Below are 22014 nucleotides of genomic sequence, written 5' to 3' on the forward strand. Positions count from 1 at the left end.
CTGTTGCTCAGAGCTCAAACTCTTGAGCGAGCTCTTAACCAACTGTGCCACTCGGCCGGCCCTTAAAAATTTCTATTTTAAAAATATTTGAAGAGTGAAGACATTCTTTAAAGTGAATAATTTCCCCAATTATTATAATAATAATAATTATTATTATTATTAATATTTAGAGCAGGGTCCTAAATCTGGCCCACTGCTCAGTTTTGTAAGGTCCACAAACAAAATCATTTCTAAACTTTTAAATGGCTGAAAAAATCTAAAGAATATTTCATGATACATGAAAGTTATATGGAATTCAAATATCAGTGTGCATAAATATGATTTATTGGAAGACAGCCATGCTCTATCATTTACATATTATTTACGGCTGCTTTTCTGTTACAGAGGCAGAGTTGAGTAGTTGAGACAGAAATTATATGGCCCACATGCTTAAAATCTTTACTACATAGCTTTCTATAGAAAAAGTTAACAGAGGCCTGGCGTAGAGCCAAGCTCACTTGTTTTGTCTTTTCACATCACCTCAATCACTTGTGTGTGATGGGGTCATCTAGTGTCTGAGATGAGAAAACAGCACTATAAATAAAGGTAAGGAATGCAGCCAGCAGTGGACAGGTAAAGATCACAGAATTACGGATCCCTCTTCACAGTGGATCAAAAATATTATGGATTGTTGACTGTTTGCTGAACACTTGGCTCCGCTCAAGTTTCTTATATTGCTTGTCCTGAAAATACTAAATTCTTTCTCTCTCTTGTTCACAATTCCATTAGACTAAAAAAAAAAAATCTCAGTCATAGGAAAAAATATTCCTTATGCTTTACAAATAAATTTTTATTTGTACAATGTTTTTATTGGTTACAGGATGATTTGCATACAGTATATCATTTGATTTTCATTCTAGGTACACTTCCTATATTATACATTAGAGTGAAATATGTCAAGAGGTTCAGCTCATGTTGTGGAAGTATGAGAAAAGCACACATTGACTCTTAAAATACTTGTTATCTTTCACATACAGATTTACTTGGAAAAATACAAATTTATGAATGCAAAAACTTCAGACTTTTGGAGAGCACTTGAAGAGGTAAGGAAGAATATATTCCCAAATATTTCTTTGTCTGATTAACAAATGATTTATCAATTATTTCTTTATCTGATCAGTTGTGCTTTTATTTCCCCTTATTTGTTCCTTATTCTCCATGTTTTTAAAATCTTAGGCAAGTAATCTACCAGTGACAGAAGTAATGGACACCTGGACCAAACAGATGGGGTATCCTGTACTTAATGTGAAAGATATGAGGAGCATCACACAGAAACGCTTTCTATTGGATCCAAAAGCTAATGCTTCTCTACCACATTCAGTTCTTGGGTAAGGATCTGTAAAGCATTTCAAGAGAAAAGCAGAAATTTGATGGAAATACTGGCCATTTGCTTTGATCGTGCTCTTTAGTACATGATTGATGGGTGATAATATAAAAGCACTGTGTCTGTAGGGAAACAAAGACATTCAAAAATAGCTCAGTGGTCTCCAGATTCAAAATGGTGGACTGAGCACATGCATCCAAGTCCCATTCTTTCCAGAAGTCATTGAATAAAAGAATAGACATGCCAAAAGAAATAAACTCATAAAAGTAAAGAAAATTAGAGGAAGGGCCTATATGTATCATAGAATTCTAGAAGAAAAGAAGCAGAAGGAGAAACATTGACAAAAAATAAACTGAGGAAGATGCAGCCAATAAAAAGGGACTTGCAGTAGAAGTGAAAGCTGATCTTATAGGCTCTGGGCTCACTGTCAGCATGAGGAGCAGAGGGCAAGAGTGAGAAGTGAGGCTGAAAATAAGAGAATTAATTTGAAGTCTAGACTCAGGACATTGTTTTATTCAGACCTCCCTCTCTACTTTTCCTTCATCTACTGCCATCCTTTCCTCTGTGCAGAGCTCTCAGAGGTCTGGTCATGACCCAAGGCAAAAATCCAGAGGGCTTTTTTTTTTTTCCCCACTAAAGAAATTGACTCAAACAGTGGAGGAGAGCTAAGAATTTCCCTTTGGTTGGGATGCCCAGAGTAAAGCTTTCCTCACATGGCATTTGCTGGATGGATGGGTAAAGCTACCAGCTCCCCTCATACATACACAGAGCTTCCAGTCAGACTTCCTGTTCAAAAATATACCACTTTTTTCAACAGTAGAGGGATTACATACAAGACACCAAGAATAATCAACTTAGTCCTTCTTTCTTAAATATGAATGGACAATCAAGGATAACAAAACACATGAGAAAACCCTAAAAGCTTTTATAAAAGGTAAAATCCCACATGAACAAACAAAACACTTGTCTCTAGATAAAACATAGCTGAAGAAATAGAAAATAAATTTATGAAATATATTCAGAGATCAAAAAAGCTATTATGACTATTAACTAAGTTTGTCTTTGAAAGGACAAACTGAGAACACAAAAGATCTCTGGAAGATTACATTTTTGGTTGTAAAAAAACATTAATAGACCAACAAGAAATAAATTTGGGGAATTCTCTAAAAATATAAGGCAAACACATATAGAAGTGGCAAATTTGAAAGAAGATAAACATGGAAAGTCTAGCACCCAACTTATAGAAGTCTGGCAAAAAAGAAAACAGAAACTTGAGGGGAAATTGATACCAAAGAAATAATAAAGGACGCCTGCGTTCTGATGAAAAGTCCCCATTGTGTACATGGTACAAAAGGAAAAAACAAAAAACATATCTAGCTACATTGTCATGAAATTTCAGAAAACGGATACATGAGTTAGTTTGGCATTAGTGTCTTCCACAGCAACCCTGAATGGAAGAAAAAAAATGGAACAATCATCTAAAATGTTGAAGCAAAAAATATTTTCAATCTCTCATTCGCTAGCCAGTGAAACTAAACCAAATGCAAAAGCACAGAAAAGACATTTTTAGACATGCAGCCCCAGAAAATGCTTTCCATACGGTACTCCAGGGGGGTTGCAGGAGGGAGAGGAAAATATGAATAAATCAAAAAAAGAGAGGAAGAGATGAAATCCAGGAAACAGTGTCTTCAACCTTTCAAGCCATGAAAGGAAATGCAGGCCAACAGCGATCCAGTGGGCTCACAGCGCTGAGCAGACAACTGGGGCTAAGGTAGGTGATCTCCAGGAAAGAGTGATTTGGAGGATGGAAAAACTTGAGGACTTGGTGAGGGCCCATCAGTTTGATCAATTCTAAAAAAATATTAAAAAACTAAAAGGCTATTTGTAAAAATTGTGATTCAAAAATATGAAGCAGGTAGAATGATTTTATGCCATTGATAAAGAATAAGAAAAAGGAGTCCACTTGATCCTTATGTTAGGACATTAGTGGGAAATTTTACTTAAGTGACTCAGAGGCCATGAAATCAGACCATAGAGAAGGAAATGTATCTCCAACACACTTCTTGGCCAACAATCTGTATGTAGAATAATTTCATAAATGTTATTTATTGGCTTTAAACCTTTATAATCAACCAGTGGATAACAAATAACAAAAAAAAATTGTTATTGTGGCAAACAGAATGTACATATAAGCAGTCAACATTGTAACAAGAAAAAAAATAGCTGACAGAAGAAAGGAGCTGGAAGAGGGAGACATGGTGGAAGAAAGTGTTGGGCTACTAATCCATCATGTGGTGGAGCTGGCTCTAATCCTAACCCAGTGACATCATGCCCGTTGCGTGAAATTGATCCATGATGTGCCTTAATGGAAATCAGCAAATATTATGCCTCCCTCTCAAAGCCAGTTAATTACCAGCACTCCACAGGACATCCTGCTTTTAGAGTTAGGAGAAAGTAGCAGTACTAACATTTACAAAACAAAAATAGCAGTATGAGTATATTATTTAAAGGAACAATTGTAACCTATAAAAAGCCAAGCAATAATAGTTTTACTTTATTCAATTTTGACTGTTAAATGAGGAATGAAGAAGAAAGTAGTATAAGTAACTAAATCACCCTCTCTCATGGATGTGTTAAAAAATACTATCTAAAAAATAAAAATGGAGGTATTGAGAGTTACAGAACTAGACATCAGAAGAACTAAAACCAGCAGCATTTAAAAGGGGTGGTTCTGAAAGGTGCTGGCCTGTGGGAAAGGTGGAGAAGAAAATTGTGGCTTTTCAATAGCAGTTTCTTTAGTTTTTGATTCAGGATGTTTTTATTTACTAATTGCACAAATGAAACTCCCTGAGCATTTCAACAGCAATTACAAAGTCAATCAAATTTTCTTGCATATGTCATTTATGAGAAACTTTTGAACATAACTACTTAAAATTTTATTAAAATCCATTTATAATTTCAAAACACAAACACCTAAAGACATGGATTTATAAATCTAATTTTTATAAAAACTTCCTATACATTTTCATGAATTTTACAAATTAAAATTCATAAATATACTATGTCAAGTTTCTTGGGCATTTTCAACATATTAAGAATCAAACCTTGAACTACAAAATCGGACTATTCCAGACATTCAAACACAACTACTGAATTAAGATATTCTAAGAAGTACAGTTAAAATTACAAATTAAATACATCATTTCCTCTAATTTGCCAGATTTTTTCAACATTTCAAATATTGCAAAAGCTGACAAAACATGTATGACATAGCCAATGATTTCAAAACTTACCACAGTTGTATAAGTTCAACTTATACAAAAGTCTTAATTCTACATCTATTTCTGTATAACTAAATGACTATTTTTACATATGGAGTGCCAACCGCTCCCAACTGAAAAGAACAAAATCAGGATCTCAGGATCTCCAGCCCCTGGGTGTACCTCCCCCAGCCCTGCATTACCCAGCTAAGCCCCCTTCTAGACTGGTTCCCAGCTACATGGGAGCAACATCGTGTGGCACTGGTCCCCTGGACATCATTTCAATTTCACCCATGGTAATTCTTATTGTCCCTTCTTTCAACTTGACACAGGTTAGATAGAATTTTGCACCAACCTTCACTCTCTTTATCTATTTGTTAATAGTCTCATTGACCTTATTTTATAGTCACATATATAAATCATCACAGATCAATTATTCAGTAGCAATTAAGATAACACAAGGAAGGAGAATTATAGGGTGTGAAGAAGATGTCTCAGAAAGTGTTTCATTTAATAACTATAATCTGCATTCTTTATAGTTAGTCATGGTTTTGTGTTCTAGCAAATTAGATTGGCCAAATTTAATACTGCTGGAGCCTTTAGATATTAAAATTTAAAAGTATTTCTCTCTTGCAAAACAAGCTTCCATCTGGAAGTTTCACAGTAATTGTTCTCTGTCATATGTGTCCGCTGATAGGCTGAGCCTGATTTATTGGTTTAGCCAGGAGGGACAGTGCAGTAGGGAGGGTTACAGAGGACCTTCTTTCTTGAGGAAGTGGTATTTAAGGTGAGTAACTGGTATAGAAGTTTGACTGTCAGGGATGTTCAAAACAGAAACTACAACATGTATGAGGGCTCCAGAGTTAAAAAAAAAAAAGAAAAGGGCCATCTACATATAATATGCAATACTCATTGAGCATTTACTAAGTGGCTGGCACTATATACAGCACTTTAGAGTATTTTATTATAACGGATGGGGAAATGGAGGCAGAAAATGATTAAGTAACTTAGTCAAGGTTACACAGCAAGCATGCGATGGAGCCTTGATTTGAACACAGGCAGTCTGGCTCCAAGAAACTGGGCAACAGAGGGGTACTAGGAAAAGGGGTTGAAGATGACGTTGGAGAGAAAGGCAAAGGCCTGGCACACAGACCATGTTAAAGATTTTGAACAATGGTGTACAAATTCAAGGACTAGAAGGAGAGAATTGGCAGGATCATGATAGCATTTTTCCAAATCCTCCTCTGGCTGCACTATGAAGAACAGATCAGAGGGGCAGGAGTGGGACAGGGAGACCAGTTAGGATGATGCTGTAGAAAGTGACCATGTTAGAGATGATGGAGTGATCAGGCTGCACTAGGAGAGTGGCCATGGCTGAACGGGTGTGGCTGATATTCCAAAGATTAAGCTCAGCTAAAATTTATAATTAAAGAATAAACAATGTTCAGGGAATTGAATCGAATGAATTTACAGAGAACAATCTCCTTTTAGAATATTGTCCTATAGTGTTCACAGCCATATTTCTAAAGAAATGAAAGATCTTTATAGACCCACTTTGTGAAACATACTCCATTCAGTAACAGAACCTCTTTTCTGATTTCCAATTCAGAACTTTGGGAGGTAAGTCACACTAACAGCATGCTCAGGTGTTTACAAAAATTCACATTGCCAAAATACTTTCTGTCCAAGGCCTCAGAGAATAAAGAGCACTGAGAATTATTAAATTAGCTACTTCCAAGATAATGGCTGGCACCTGAACTGGAGAATTGTCACGAAAGCCAGTGGTGCTAACCTGGGGAGGCCCGTTTACCAGCCACACCTGAAATTCTCAATCAGCTGTCCCAGAATAAAAGGCATTCAGAGAAACTGGATATTTTGCTGTAATCCAAGTTCTGAAAAGTAATAGTTCACTCCAAAACAAAAGAAAATTTGAGTTCCTAGACCAAAGGAGATCAGTCAGGGAGTGTCTGTATACACTTCTTTATCTTTTCTTTATTGTGGAAAGCAAAGATTATAATGGTGAAAACTTTTGTTTTTCACTCTTTCCTTCATAGAATTAATTGAAACATAGAGGTGACAAGTCACATAGAGGTGACTTGTTATCAGGTGATAATTCAACTATAAAAATCAACATATTAATTTCTGTGATTGCCTTGTTAACTATGAAATGTTTGTTTTATAATTATTGTTTTATGTTCTAGTAAATTAGATCGACCATATTTAATACTGCTTTTTAATAGCCTTTGGATATTAAAATCAAAAAGAAAATTTGTCTCCTGAGAAACAAAACTTCCATTGTAAAAGCATCACAGTAATTGCTCACTTTTGTCCTATGTACTTACTGATTCACTGAGCTGAAGACATGCCAACACTACTTTTAGACCAGGGGAATTTTTTTTTTTAAGATTTTATTGGGGAATCAGGGAAGGGGAACAGACAAGTTGCTGTCCTTTTCTTCTTCAGTCTAGTTATGGAAGATGTCGCTTCACTGGCCCATGTTGGTATTATCATTGCGCTCTTCCCCGCTGCGGCAGTCACTCACTGGCCATTGGACAGCCGCTCACGGCAGCTCACGGTGGCTCACGAAAGTGCACGCCAGCTGCCAGCCAGCCCCACTGCAGCCTACACCGTCTCCAGCTGCTCACAGCATTCCAGCTCCAGGTCAAGCTGTTGTTCACCATCTTAGCTGTAGAGAGCGGAGCATCACTGGCCCTCATGTGGGATCCAAACTGGGGCCTTGCTTCTCAGAGCTGGCATCCCAAGCCAACTCCTAACCAACACGCCACTCCACCGGCCCAAGACCCAGAGGAATTTTTTAAACTGCTATGGTTTTGGAGAGTTTATAGATTCCTCTCCACACAAACAAAAAATTTTATTGCCAAATGAACTAAATATATCATCAGTCATAATCAATCTTTACATTGTATTCATCAAGATTTAGAACACGGAACTATATTAACATTTATACTTTTCTCTATTATTTTCCTTAGTTCCTACTTTCAGATACTGTTTTTGCTTTATTTAGATTTATAGATGCATGATTTTTAGTGATCATTTATCATAATGTCAATCCAATTGTTCTATTTTTTTTTAAAACCATAAAGGTATATATGTATAGGGAAATAAACGTAGAAAACATGTGCTTCCCTGTTGAGAATATTTGCTAAAAATCAGTAGTAGTTTCTGAGCAAATAAACAAGAAAAAGACATTATATCAAGAGTCATCCTGGGCTGGCCGAGTGGTGCGTTGGTTAAGAGCTGGCTTGGGACGCCAGAGGGCCCCGGTTCGGATCCCACATATGAGGGCCAGTGACACTGCCCTCTACAGCTAAGATGCTGAACAACAGCTCAACCTGGAGCTGGGCTGCCGTGAGTCACCGGTGACAGCAGGTGGGTTGCCATGGGCTACCGTGTGTAGCCAGCAGCCAGCGTGAGCAGCCAGCAGCTGCAGTGAGCGGCCGTCCAGAAGCCGGCGACTGATGTGCCTTGCCCAGGAAGAGCGCAATGATGGTGCCAACTTGGGCCAGTGAAGCAACATCCTCCACAACTAGACTGAAGAACAAAACAACAGCAACTTGTCTGTTCCCCTTCCCCCAATTCTCCAATAAAAATCTTAAAAAAAAAGAGTCATCCTTCCTTATTTTTCTCTTGATTGAAAAATTAGATCATAACATGTGCCTTCATGCCCTCAGTAATGAGTCATTTCTCCAACTCTAGAGTCCACCTGCTCTCTGTTAAGATATTTTCCTATATAGTAGACAATATGGTCAGTTAAGTTATACTGTAAACTGAATGGCCTCCTCCCTTTTCTCACTGCTTAAATATTCCAGATTAGGGAATTCTTACTGATCAGAAACTTTACAATTCAAATGGCCCACATGCGTGTAAGTTATGGTTTTAACACTAGGGGTCAACCATCTCTTTGAAATGGGCCAGTTTCACATCTCCATCAGGGGGAACTCTCTATCGGGCAAACTTACATGTCCAACAGTCTACTCAATGTAAACAGGTAGAAGAATGGGAGTAGGTGTGTTACCTTCGGTTAATCAAAGTCAGTTTCCTTGGTGAAAATTAGATTGGCCATATTTAATACTGCCAGAGCCTGTTATATTGTTAGATATAAAGAAAAAAGTGAATTATACCTTTTAAAAATGAAATCTGATAATCCTGAATTTTAGATAACAAAGGGGAGACTCTATCATTTCATTTATGTTATTTCCATTTCTTGATATTTTGTACTCTCAAATCTACTATTTTACTCAACTTCAATTAGATTAGATCCTGTAAGTGGTTCTAAAACTATAAAATTATATAGCCTTAACCCTTTATACTTTTAATCTTAATGATACTCTTATAGACCTCAGAGCAATATTTTTTACATGACCTTAATGATATAACTTATGCCCACTTTTAGGCACAGTATAATTGCAGAGACCATGTTTTAGAAGGGATAGTTGAAATATGAAATCCTGACTGTACACATAGAGCATCCAGACACTGCACGCTCTGTTGATTAGGTCAGGTTGGCATTGGGGAAAGGCAAGAAGGAATGAAATGTTAGTCTATGTGCAGCACTAAATCAGCAGAGCAGTGAAAGAATGAAATGTGTAGGTAGGATGTGACTTTAAGAAGTGCTACTTTGTCTGTTGAGAAGCTACAAGGGATCACTCATAGGTTGTCTTCCCTAAAAGCAGACCCTGAGGTGATCATTAAAGGAAAAGTGATTCATTAAGAAGTGTTTCTCGGAAAGACTGGTACGGGAAAGGGAAGCGGGGAAATCAAGCAGCTAAAGTGCAATAGTGAGCAGGTCCTGCAGAAGACAGTGTCTGAAGATGGAGCTTCAGAGTGGTCCTGACAAATGAAACAAGCAAGATGCTCATGCCCATCCATCACTGGCGAAGGACTGCATCCAAGAATGTAAATTCTCAGGGACTTCTAGCTTTCCTTGCAGGCAGCCAGAGGGCAGTCCTCTGACGGAGAGTCCCAAGTGCTGGCTATTGGCAGGGAAAGCACAGTGGATTCTGGGGTGTACAAAAATGACCAAAAGACTCAAGGGGATAGGGCGGAGCACTGACAATGCCTGCTAGAGGACCCAGGCCAATTTATGTATTGGTTCTATGAAACTTCTAGCCAAAAACATTCCACTGCAATAAAATCTTCCAAGAGAGCTAGTAAAAACTCAATTCTATAATAAAACATTTCAATAGTTATAAAACAAAGGTATAAAACAAAGGATTACTCCTTTTGTGTAGAGGGAAATAACACATTTTATAAACTATATTGGAATTACATCACAATTATTTCATGCAAAATATATTCTCTCTGAATTACATATATTGTATTATATGTAATATATAGCTATAATTGTATTAGATCTTTGAAAGGGGAAATATCATTCCCCCACTCGCTATGAGAAACTTGAACAATCACAGGGGAAGAAAAACAAGGCCAACCTTGAGTTGAAACCCAAACCCCAAAACAGATTCTTCTCTGTATTTCTGATCACCTGTATTTTCTGACTGATAGGAGATGATATGAGAATGAACAATCAAAAAGACATTTAAGACCTCTTTCATGAGATTTCAAGACTAAAATGTTAAATATATATCGTATCAAAATACAAAGCTAGCCTCCTCCCCCAGCTCCATCAGTGAGTAGCTAAAGAAAACACTAAAATGCCCTGAAAGATGCTTGTCTGATGACATTGCCTTTGCAGTACATCAGTTCCAGTACATCAGTTCTAAATAGGAGATATTTAAAGAGCATGAGAAACTTTAAGAGGAGATGATGATGGTGTAATTTCAATACAGTTTATAAAATGTGTTATTTCCTTTATAGCATTTTAAGATTGTCTTCCGATTTCTAAAAATGCTTTGTATTCATTGACAGAAACTAGAGCATATTAGAGTATGTCCAAGTATGTATGTAAATGATCAATATTATTATATTACATAATGTGTTATACTGGGGCTGCCAGAAAAATGTATACAAGTGGACACTTTGGTCAACATTGCTCAAGCAGTAGTTCGCCGTAATCAGAAGTGTCTGGATGCTGATGGTAACCACTTTGAGCACCTCTTGTAATCACAGAAGTCAAATATGACTTGTTTTGTTTTGGGTATATATTGAGGATTACTATTTTAATACAGCTTTTCTTTCTTAAAATGTGTATACATTTTTTGGCACCCTCTGTGTTTATGCAATATCATTGTTCCAAAGCCTCAAGTCATTTTATTAAAATAATCTTCTTCATCCTCAGCTAACTTTTTGATACAAAGTTTCAAATTTTAAAGATTTATAGAAATTGAAAGCAGTTACATGGCCTATCTTCATCACTAAAGAGTATTATATTAACTGTATTAATTGTATACTTTACATTGGATGATCAGTTATGAGGAAAAGATGCTTGTCTATTGCTTTTTAAAGTAATTTTACTTCGGATATGTTTTTATTTTTTAGTAATAAAAGTTAAATTTTTTTTAAACTTTAGGTACACATGGAATATTCCAGTTAAATGGACTGAAGATGATGTGTCAAATATTACATTCTACAATAGGTCAGAAACAGGAGGTAAATATTATCAATTGATTTATTTCTTATTTGGATTAATATACCACATTAAACTAATATAAATGTAAAGAAATAACAGCAAAGCTGGAACTCATGATGCAAATTTCAGCTAAACGAGACCTCTTAAACAATTTATCAATGAGTACTCATCCTTATCTATCTACAACAATGGAATTTTTCTACCTTAAGATATTCTTTGTAGTGATTTACCAAGAGTGACACAATAATAAATACCCATATCCAAAGGAGAAGGGTCACATACCCAACCATTGGAGGATCAATCTATAAATTTTCTTCCTTTCCTTCCCCCCTTCCCTTCCTCCCTCCCTTCCTCCCTTCTTTCCTTCCTTTCTTCCTTTTTTCTTTATATCAGATTAGTAAGCCATTGAATTTCTTAAAATGTTATGTGACAAGCCTGACATTTTAAATATTGTCATTAAATTATACCTATCATTTTCCCAAATCAGCATATTAGAACCTTTACTCCAAATTATCTTTTCTAAGTTGTAATTTGTCACCAATAGCTCAAGGCACTATCTATATCTATATCCGGCCATCCATCCATCCATCTCCCTCAATGAATTACTTGGCACTTACCTGTGTTAAATTCAGCTCACTTAAGTTGATTTGAAATATATTTTTGTATTCTATTTCCATTGATTTGTCTTTTTTCTTTCTTGAAAAATTTTAGTTGTATAAAAAACAAGGAGAACTGATCACATGTTCTCTGCTCCAAATCATTAAAAAAAAAATACTAAATAAGGCATGTTTTAGCTCTTATCCCAGAAGAATCCTGCTCGTTATACTTTGTACCATTGTATTTGTTTTATGTTTAAAAACCATTTCTTATCTAAGATAAATGAGATTCTTCTTCACCCCATCTCATGAGGACTTGGTTTCAGAATAACATTGGGGATGAAATTTCACCTGTGGCTCCTACCCTCTATTTATATATACCTATCTGCTCCTACAAAATATTCTAAAATATTAATTAGGTAATATTTCCCTTAGCAAGTAAAGTTTTACCCTAGTTCCAGTAAATCATTTTTTAAAACAGCTTTATTGAGATATGATTCACATGATATGCAATTCACCCACTTGAATTGTACAATCCAGTGGTTTTTATGACATTCACAGATTTGTGTAACCATCACCACAGTCAATTGAAGAGCATTTTAATCACCTCAACTCCATAACCTTTAGCTGTTAAGCTCTCTGTCTTCTCATACCCCTAACCCTAAGCAACCACTAATCTTCTTTCTGTTGCATAAGTTTGCCTATTCTGGACATTTCATATAAAAGGAATAATGTATGCAGTATTTTGTGACTGGCTTCTCTTAACATAATGTCTTCAATGTACATCTTTTCTGTAGCATGTATCATTATTTCATTCCTTTTTATTGCCAAATTATATTCACGTCATATTGATATGCTACCTTTTGATTATCTGTTCATCAGCTGATGGGCTTTTGGAGTGTTTCTACCTTTTGGCTATTATGAATAATGCTGCTATAAACATTTGTGTACAAGTTTTTGTGTGGATTCTGGGGGGTATTTTTTTCACCTTTGGGGTATTTTACTTTCATTACAAAGTCTTCTGTGATTTTTTATTTTTACTATAATCTCTACCAGCTTTGCTATTGTCAAGGTGAGACCCCTTTCTATTGGTTTCACAACAAAACTTTCTCTTGGTCACTTATGCTAACAATTACAAGAAGTGTTGTGATCCACAAGTCCCCTTAATTTTCCCAGAATTCCCAAGTCAATGCCATTTTCTCTTGGTATTTTATGTGATTATGTTGTGTTTAAGTACCATGCTCTGTCTTTCCTGATCAGTCTTCTGACCATTTTCTTATTCATAAGCACATTTGCCACAGGAAAATGGAGAAGACAGAAACAAAGTCACCTTTAAAAAGGTGTAATAGCACTGATAAAAGGTGAGATAAGGCTAGGATTTCATTGGGAGGTTTTCAGTGGATTTGGTTTAACTATTACTGCAGATTTTCCCCATTGGTCACCATTGGTTAATTGAGGGTTGGAAGAATGTCTTGGAAGCTGCTTGATTTGCTGTTTACAAATTTAAAAGCATGAATGTTTCATTTACACTAACACAATTTACCCAGCATTTCCATGGAATAAGTTTTCCATACAAGTGAATTTTCTAGATAACTAAAGCTTACTCAGGTGCTTCATAAAATAAATTTTAAGAGTTAGCAACAATAAACATTTTTCTTAGATGTATTACGTATATATTAGACAGCATATTTGAATAATAAATTTAATAATTAACTAATTAGTTCTTTCAAAGCAAGTATGTATTGAGAACTACCTTATGCACCAGACACAGGGATAGGCACGGAGACAATACTGAGGAAAAAAAGCTCAATCTTTATCCTGTGGCACTTACTGTCTCGGAAGGGTGCTGACGGGTCAGCAGGGAAATATAAAACTGTGTCATAAGTGCTTCATGTGGTAATAGTCAAGGGCGCTCATTGGAGAAGCCCTGGGCTTGATTTGGGGGTTCAGGAAAAGTTACTAAAGAAAAAGACATCTAGGTTTAGAGTTTGGGGGGCTGAAAGTAGAGTTTAAATGGGTAATAGGCTTCACCAAGTGTAGACGGGAATTGTGCCCGGGACAGAGTATGCTAGTATGCAAGTGAGAGAGCTGAGGGCTCTCACAGCAAGTCCTTTATCTCTCTGTCATTACAGTTAACACTATTTTTTTTTCTTTTTTGCTATAACTATTGACTTATCTGTCTCTCCCCTCCCCATAGAATATTCCTTGAGGAAATGGAGCTTATTTTTTGTGGTGGTGGTGGTGCTGGTTGTATATCTCCTGCAAGTACCTAGTAATTGTTTATTGAATGAATGAGATCTAATGTCCACCAAGCTTTGATGACAGACTTATTTTTATCTGAAACTTCAGAATCATGACTTGTCACTTAGCCAGAAGCAAACTAGACATCCCTTCCTACTTCAAAGTGCCCGCTCCATTCTTAGGCTATGCGCTAAGTTCCTGTTTCCTGTTTGGGGACATCTTCAGCTCTCAGCTCAGCGCACAGATGATGATCAAGTCCTGAGTGTACAGGATGGGCAGTGAGCTCAGGTTACCAGCCTTACCTCTCTCCTCTTGGTTTCTTTGATGATTCATCAGTTGGAAATTTCCCAGGCAATGGTGGGACTCCCCCCCCCCGCCCCCCACAAAGTCTTTTATTTACATTTTTATTGTACATAATATTTTAAATGTTAAAAAAAATAAACATGTTATTTGCAGCAAAGGAAGAGAGACTTGATCACTGGACATTCTAACTTGCCATGAAAAATCTGTCTTCTTGCCATCTATAATATATTTTATGCTGTCAGTTTCATTCATCCTTATTCCTAGCATTATTCCTTTATATTTTAAACATCATCATTGTTGTTTAAGCTTAATATGCTCTGTCTTCTTTTTTAAGTAAAGCATAAGTTCCTTGAAGCTACAATTTACACAACATACTCCTTGTCTCCTGCCCATCCTATTCCCAGCAAAGTGCTGTGCATATCCCAAGACTTGCTAAGGGTTTATGAAGTTGCTGTTTAATGAAGGCTTACGTCCCACACTGCTGTGCTTTTAGAGGTTACCTGTGCATTCTTTAATTATCTCTCTATCTTTTGTATCAGCTACTATTTTGGCTACTGTCAGTACATCTACCTTTAGTAATATACCACCTTTTTGTTGTTAATCTGCTGCTTTCTAACATTTAGAAGAATTGAAGATTAACGTATAATATTGTATAACAAATCTTGCTAACACATAATATTTTAAAATAGGCATTCCTAAACACATAGGGTCTAGGGCATAGGAAAAGGTATAGACTTTGTGATGTCTTCATAATTCTTAGATTAGAGGATCCATTCTGGATGGTTTAGATAGCCAAATTCTGACTACCCTATAAATAGGCTATTGCTAAAATTTGATAGTAGTTCTATGTAAATATTTTATATCAAAATAATGATGGGAATATATCTTTACATTTAATAACAAAGAGAGGATAAGAGATTTTCTTCATTCTTTCAAGCTGAGCCTCATGGAATGTTGAATTTTGATTGGATCATTATGGATTCAGTTTTGCAGGTTCAGAAGCTCCATTTCAGCAAGTCCTCCCTGGTCAACCAAATCTTGGAGTATTTATTCACATAAACCAAACATATAAGAATGTTAATTTGTTAATTTACACGAATAAAAATATACTGACCAAGGAGAACCAGAATGAGCATGTCAGCTAATTAGATTTTCTCTTCCCAGGAAGAACGTTTACTTAATAGGGTAAAGAGAGTTCAGGTCGACCGATTATTTCAGAGATGTCACCAAGCTGTGATAGCTTTACATATTGCATTAACAGGGGAGTCTAATTATTGCATTTAGAGGTGCATAAAATTAGCAAGAAGCAAAATAAAGCTATTTATAAGAGTATTATATGATCATTAAATTTCCATTTTTATTTATATAAAACAAAATTACAAGATGTTTACAATATAATTTCAAATGAAAAGGATTACTAATCATAAAAACAGTAAAGTTCCATTATGTGTATTGTGTATTGTGTGTATCTTCCATACACACACACACACACACACACACACACACACACAAAGATTAAAAACATAATGTTACTTCTATGCACCATCTGGAATAGGCATCAATATTTTAGTCCTACTTACTTCATTATGTAACTAAACAACCCAACAGTATTTTGCCATTGACAACTGTTCTGAAAGTAGCATGAACTTGGAAAGTCTCTAACTACTAATTTCCTGGATCTCAACTTCCTCATTTATAAAGTGAGAAAAATCACAGTAACTCTAGACAGGCTTAACTAGGTATATATAAAGCACACTAAAATACTGCAGTATTTAGATGGATTGCCAGGAACTTCTCAATGTTATTTATATTTGCTTCGCTATTTATAGAACTGGCAGCATATCCTCTTTCATTATAATGGGATAGCTACCATCTGTTGGACACATAACTATATGACCAACACTTTACCTATGTTATTTTATTTAATCTTCACAAAAGCCCTGTGAAGGATCTTTATCCCTGTTTCCCTCATAGTGAACTGGGACACAGAGAGGTCAAGTGATTTGGCCAAGATCAAACAGCTAGTAATTCATAGAGCAAGGATTTTTATCCTAGATCTGTCAGACTCAAAAGTTTCTGTGCTTTCTCCTGTAACACATGGCTCAGTGCTTAGCAAGAGGCTCTCCTCTTGATACAAACATTCGAAGTATACGGTTGCCAAAAGATTAGCTTCCTTTTAACAACTTGTCCATGGGAGAATGACAAAGAAAGATAAATACTACATGAGTGAGGTAAAGGTTTATAATTTGTCAAGTAGCTACTCTGAAAGGTCCTAAAGAAACGTATTGTCTTGTTGAAGAGCGTACAAATATATGATGAAAAACTACTGTGTCTTGGATATCTTCCAAACCTTGCAAACATGTCCAAAATTTAAATCATTTTTTCCTCCAAAACTGACTCATTTCCCTCTATTCTCTACTGGCAACACCATTATTCATCCAATCATGCAAGACATTTTCCTCTCTAACTATCCACATCAAGACAGAAAAAGAATTGTGTTGATTTTTACCTGTGATGTTTCTCTTGAATACATCATCTCCTTTCTATTTTCATCATCTACACCTTAATGTAAGCCCTCATTCTCTCTTGCCCTACATTATTACAATAGACTCTAGAATCTCTGTCTAATATGTCTTCCATACCACTATCAAAATTATTTTTCTAGAAAACAGACTTGAACATGTTGTTTCCCTGCTTAAAAATCTTCTCCATCATGGAAACAACCAAAGTGTCCTTTGACAGATGATTGGATAAAGAAGATGTAGCACATATACAGAGGGTGCAAAAAAAATGTATACACATTTTAAGAAAGAAAAAAAACTGTATTAAAATTGCACTGGTTTGAACACCTCTTATAATTGCAGAAGTCAAACGTGATTTGTATTTACTTTTTGTTATCTGTATATACTATTACAATTTTAACATAGTTTTTTCCTTTTTAAATGTGTATGCATTTTCTGGCACTCTCTGTATACAATAGAATATTAAACAACCACTAGAAAAGATGAAACACTGCTATTTGTGACAACATGGATGGATATTGAGAATATCATGCTAAGAGAAATAAGTCAGACAGAAAAAGTCAAGAACCATATGATGTCACCTATATGTAGGATATAAAACTGAAAGCAACAAACGAAGACAAACAAACAAAAACTCAGACACAAACAATAGTTTAGTGGTTACCAGAGAGAAAGGAGGGAGTGAGGGAAATAGAAAAGAATAAAGGGGTTCAAATATATGGTGACAAAAGGAGATTTAACTTTGGGTGTGAACACAATGCAATCTACAAATGATATATTATAGAATTATACACTGGAAACCTGTATAATTTTATTAACCAGTGTCACCCCAATAAATTTAAATTTTAATTTAAAAAGCAAAAAAAAAAAAAAAAGTTAACAGAAGATGTATTCCTTAACATGACATGTGGTTCTTCACCTTGAAACTCAGCCTTTGTTTCCAGCCTCATCTCCTGTCTTCTAATATCACAGCCTACACTGTCATTACATTAAACTATTTGCAATTCCTCAAATATACTAAGTAATCCCACACCCTTATTTAAATTGTCTATGCAAACAAAAGAATATATAAATTAAAAAGCATAGGAGTATTCCTAACAAATCTAGTCATGTCAGAGCATAGCTATTATTTTAAGGAATTTTTTAACCTAAAACATGTCTCTGTTTCTTCAATGTTGAGCTTCTAAAATTTATTTACTAGATCCTTATGTAAATAGTGGATGCTACTTTAGAAAGAAAGTTAATTTGGTAAATCCACTGATGAAAAAGCATTGATGTAATCAATTGAAATAAGGATGTATAAGACTTTACAAAGATAAATAAAATTGGAAGAGCAAGTCTGAAATGGATTATAAAATCAAGAATGTTGTGTTTGGATTTCAGTTCTATTGCAAGTCTTCTTGACATTTTAAAAGTGTTACTGATTCTCAAATCGTTATTCTGCTTAGCAATAGCCATTTCCATCAATTTGAATGTTGATTTTAATAAACAAAGTATTTTTTAAATGTTTACATTTTCGTCCCCTCCCCAGAATGCCCCAGTAAATATTCTTTGTGTAATTATTCCATCATGAATACATGAACGACCCCCAAAAAAGCATGGACTTCTTTGTTTTTAGGTATTGTTTTCTTTTATTGAATGAGTGATAAGCACAAAATTCTTTTACCCATTTTGAAAGCTTCTGCCAGTAAGAAGTGTAAGTCACAAATCATAAGAAACTTATTTACATTACTTATTTCTTTTTCAGCTAATGCACTACAGAGACATTCTAAAGTTGGGCAACTAAATAAGAATTAGACTTTGGGGCTTTGGATCAAAATCAAACTTGTCTCTTTGAGCTAATATTTCTTTTCTTTTTACCCTCTGGGTCTAATTTCTCTATGTTTACAATATATGCAAATATGTTTCTCATTAGTGTTTATTTACTACCACAGGAATCACTTTGAACCCTTCTAATCCTAGTGGAAATGCTTTTCTCAAAATAAACCCAGATCATATTGGGTTTTATCGTGTAAATTATGAAGAACCAACTTGGTACAGGATAGCTACCGATCTTTCTTCCAACAACATGGTAAGAGCAGCTATGACTGTGAATTATTTTATTTTTGTTCTAAGAAGAACATCTCAATGATATTAATTTTCCCACACACATTGCTTTAAGAATCTTACTTCTTTTTCTTCCTCTTCCCAGGGATTTTCTTCTGCTGATCGTGCAAGTTTTATTGATGATGCTTTTGCCTTGGCAAGGTGGGTTTTGGAATGAGATAGATCATTTAAAATAGTTTGGATTTTGTCATATGAATTTTTAATGAATTACAACAAAATTCAAGAAGTAATTTTAATTTAGAATATCTAAAGCCATCATTTATAATATTATTGTTTTCTTTAACTTTTTTAAAGCTCAGATGAACTTTATAACCAAAATACTGATATTAACCTTTAACATACATATACAAACTCACCTACCCTATTGACTTTGAGTAGGGCTCGTCTATATCAAAGTCCTTGAGCTAATTAGGTGTGACATTTACAAATGTTTAAAAGTACCCCTTCATAATTTGGTTTAATAAAAAGACAAACAACATGTTTCATGACTTCAATAGACCAAAGCCTATTAAAATATTTTAATGGCTAAAGTCATCAAATCTTGTTCAGGTCACAGTGGTAAGAAGAATGAGACATGGTGCTCTAGGATTGGTTAGAATTAAGATACCATTTAGGAAATTTGACAATTTTCTTTTTCATGGCCTGAAGGTAACCTAAACTTAAAAAAATAATAATCAACATAGATTGGGGGAATGGAGGAGTAATTAACCGTAGGGTTTTGTTTTGTTTTTTCAGGTATTCTAACACCAGTAACTCAACCGTTATTTGTTAAATTTCTGGCATGTCTATAGAAACTAGGGACACAGCTGACTTGTTTTGCTAGTTGTGTAGTGGTCTCATCCTAGGTATGAGCAATGTAGTGAGAATGAGATGCTACTTCCTCAGGAAGCCCCCAATGGCCCCTTGTCTGGGTTGGGCATCCTTTTTATGGAACCCTATATTTCCCCACAATATTATATTTCCATTGCTTATTAACTGTCCATCTCACCCACCAAACTAATTTTCATGAGGGTAGACACCCAGATCATGGTCCTATTCACTTTATCCCTAGCTCCTGACTGTGCCTGGCCCATTATAGATGCTCATTAAATATGAGCTGAATATGTGGCTGGAAGGATTGCATAACACCACTAAAGGCATGGGAGAACTATTTTACACAGATAGGCTACTGGACATCAGAAAACCTTGAAATTTTTTAAGAAGGGAATTTATAGGGTTAAAAAACAGCTTTTCAAACCAGATTAAAATTCCGGTTCTCTATGACCTTGAGTAAGTTCCTTACCCTCTCTCTGGCTCAATTTTCTTATTAGTAAGATGGAGATACTCTTATAAGACTCTTGAGGAATATGTGCGGTAATCACATAAAGCACCCAAAACATTGGCCTATAATAAGTGCTCAATAAATTGTATTACTTGACAAAAAAGCATCTACCATTGATTAGTAGCAACAATGAAGCATTTAGAAAAGCTCTTCTGAATTTGTAATCTAGATTCCCTTGGTAGGGGATAGACAATATGATTCCCTTCAGTGAATCTCTATGTTTAATCTCCTAGATACATAGCAGATTAATTATAGTAGTCTCCCCTTATTCGCGATTTTGCTTTCTGCAGTTTCAGTTACCTGCAGTCAACTGCAGTCTGAAAATATTAGATGGAAAATTACAGAAATAAACAATTATTCGTAAGTTTTAAATTGTGTGCCGTTCCAAGGAATGTGATGAAATCTTGCACTGTCCCGCTCCACTCAGGAAAGGAGTTATCCCTTTGTCTAGCATGTCCACACTGTATGTGCTACCTGCCTATTAGTCACTTAGTAGCTGTTTGTGTTATCAGATTGACTGATGCAGTATCACAGTGATTGTATTTAAGTAACCCTAATTTTACTTAATAACATCACATTCACTTAACTTTTATTACAGTATATTGTTATAATTGTTATATTTTATTATTAGTTGTTGTTAATCTATTATTTTGCCTAATTTGTAAATTAAACTTTATCACAGGTATGTAAGTATAGGAAAAAATAGTTTCTATAAGGTTTGGTATTCTCCATGGTTTCAGACATCCATCAGGGGGTCTTGGAACATATTCCCCATGGATAAGGGGGAACTACTGTATTTTCATTATATGATGGTATGTAAGTCAAGCATTATAAATATTAATTGAGCACCTACTCTGTACAAGGCACTGTATAGACCCGGGAAATTAAGTGGTGAAAGAAGATGATCAATATTTTGAAACCTAATAGAACCATTTAGAATTTTTTTCAGGAAAACTCTCCTGTGAATGCATAATGACCTTTTCCACAGTTTAGTATCTTAGCTGTTAAAAATTGCACAAAACCATAATGTCTTTATAGCTTAATTTTCATCACAACGCACTGCAAACAACTCTTTTTGCTTTAAGAAGTGAAAGCCTCTTGAAGAGTTCTCTCTGAGACATTGTGCAAAGCAAATAACTCACACAGTGAAAGACTTTCTCGCATTTGCTCAACTCCTTGGCTATAGTCCCATGAAAATTTGAAGAGCTGCAGAAAGAAAGAAAGTGAAAAAAATTGAAAACCAAAAAATATGTAGAACCACACAACAACCAATCTGGAAAATGCCTGAGCTATGACCTTAGCTATTGAGCTACCATCCAATTTCCTTCGGCAACACATGACAAAAACAAGAATCAGAGAGGAACAGACTCCACCAGTGTTGATCAGAGATTAATCCAGATCGCTCTGAAACTTTAAGAGGAAAAGAGGAGAAATATGTAGTTAAATAGATAAGTGCCTGTGGTAGGATCAGAATTTACACTGTTTTACTCAGGTGTTCAAAAAGAAATGTAACTATTATGTTTCACAAGCAGGACTAAAAGGGTGCATCTAAAAATGACTGTATGCTTAACTTCCCTGTCCCCAAATCTGAGGAGCTAGCACGCTTACTGCCCTGGATGGAATATCCAGCTGGACACATTTGTTGAGATAAGGAGTAAAAATTCCCCAGTCACTTTGAGTCCTGCAAACAGGCTCCATTTGATTATATGCCCCGCCCAGTGAAATCATCAAAGTTTTCAACTTCATTTAAAG

The 22014-nt window shown here is 35.5% G+C and overlaps 1 protein-coding gene across 1 annotated transcript in view; it reads left to right on the forward strand.

Annotated features, from left to right (window-relative positions):
- The window catches only part of ENPEP (glutamyl aminopeptidase), a 99162-nt gene that overhangs the window by 52652 nt on the left and 24496 nt on the right, over positions 1-22014 (forward strand). Inside the window, exons 9-13 of the mRNA XM_019635984.1 lie at positions 1017-1082; positions 1216-1367; positions 11114-11193; positions 18770-18906; positions 19027-19082. Of these exons, the coding sequence (XP_019491529.1) occupies positions 1017-1082; positions 1216-1367; positions 11114-11193; positions 18770-18906; positions 19027-19082 (491 nt within the window). The remainder of the gene's footprint in view (positions 1-1016; positions 1083-1215; positions 1368-11113; positions 11194-18769; positions 18907-19026; positions 19083-22014) is intronic.

Source organism: Hipposideros armiger, unplaced genomic scaffold (assembly GCF_001890085.2).
Source record: "Hipposideros armiger isolate ML-2016 unplaced genomic scaffold, ASM189008v1 scaffold_26, whole genome shotgun sequence".
Lineage (NCBI taxonomy): Eukaryota > Metazoa > Chordata > Mammalia > Chiroptera > Hipposideridae > Hipposideros > Hipposideros armiger.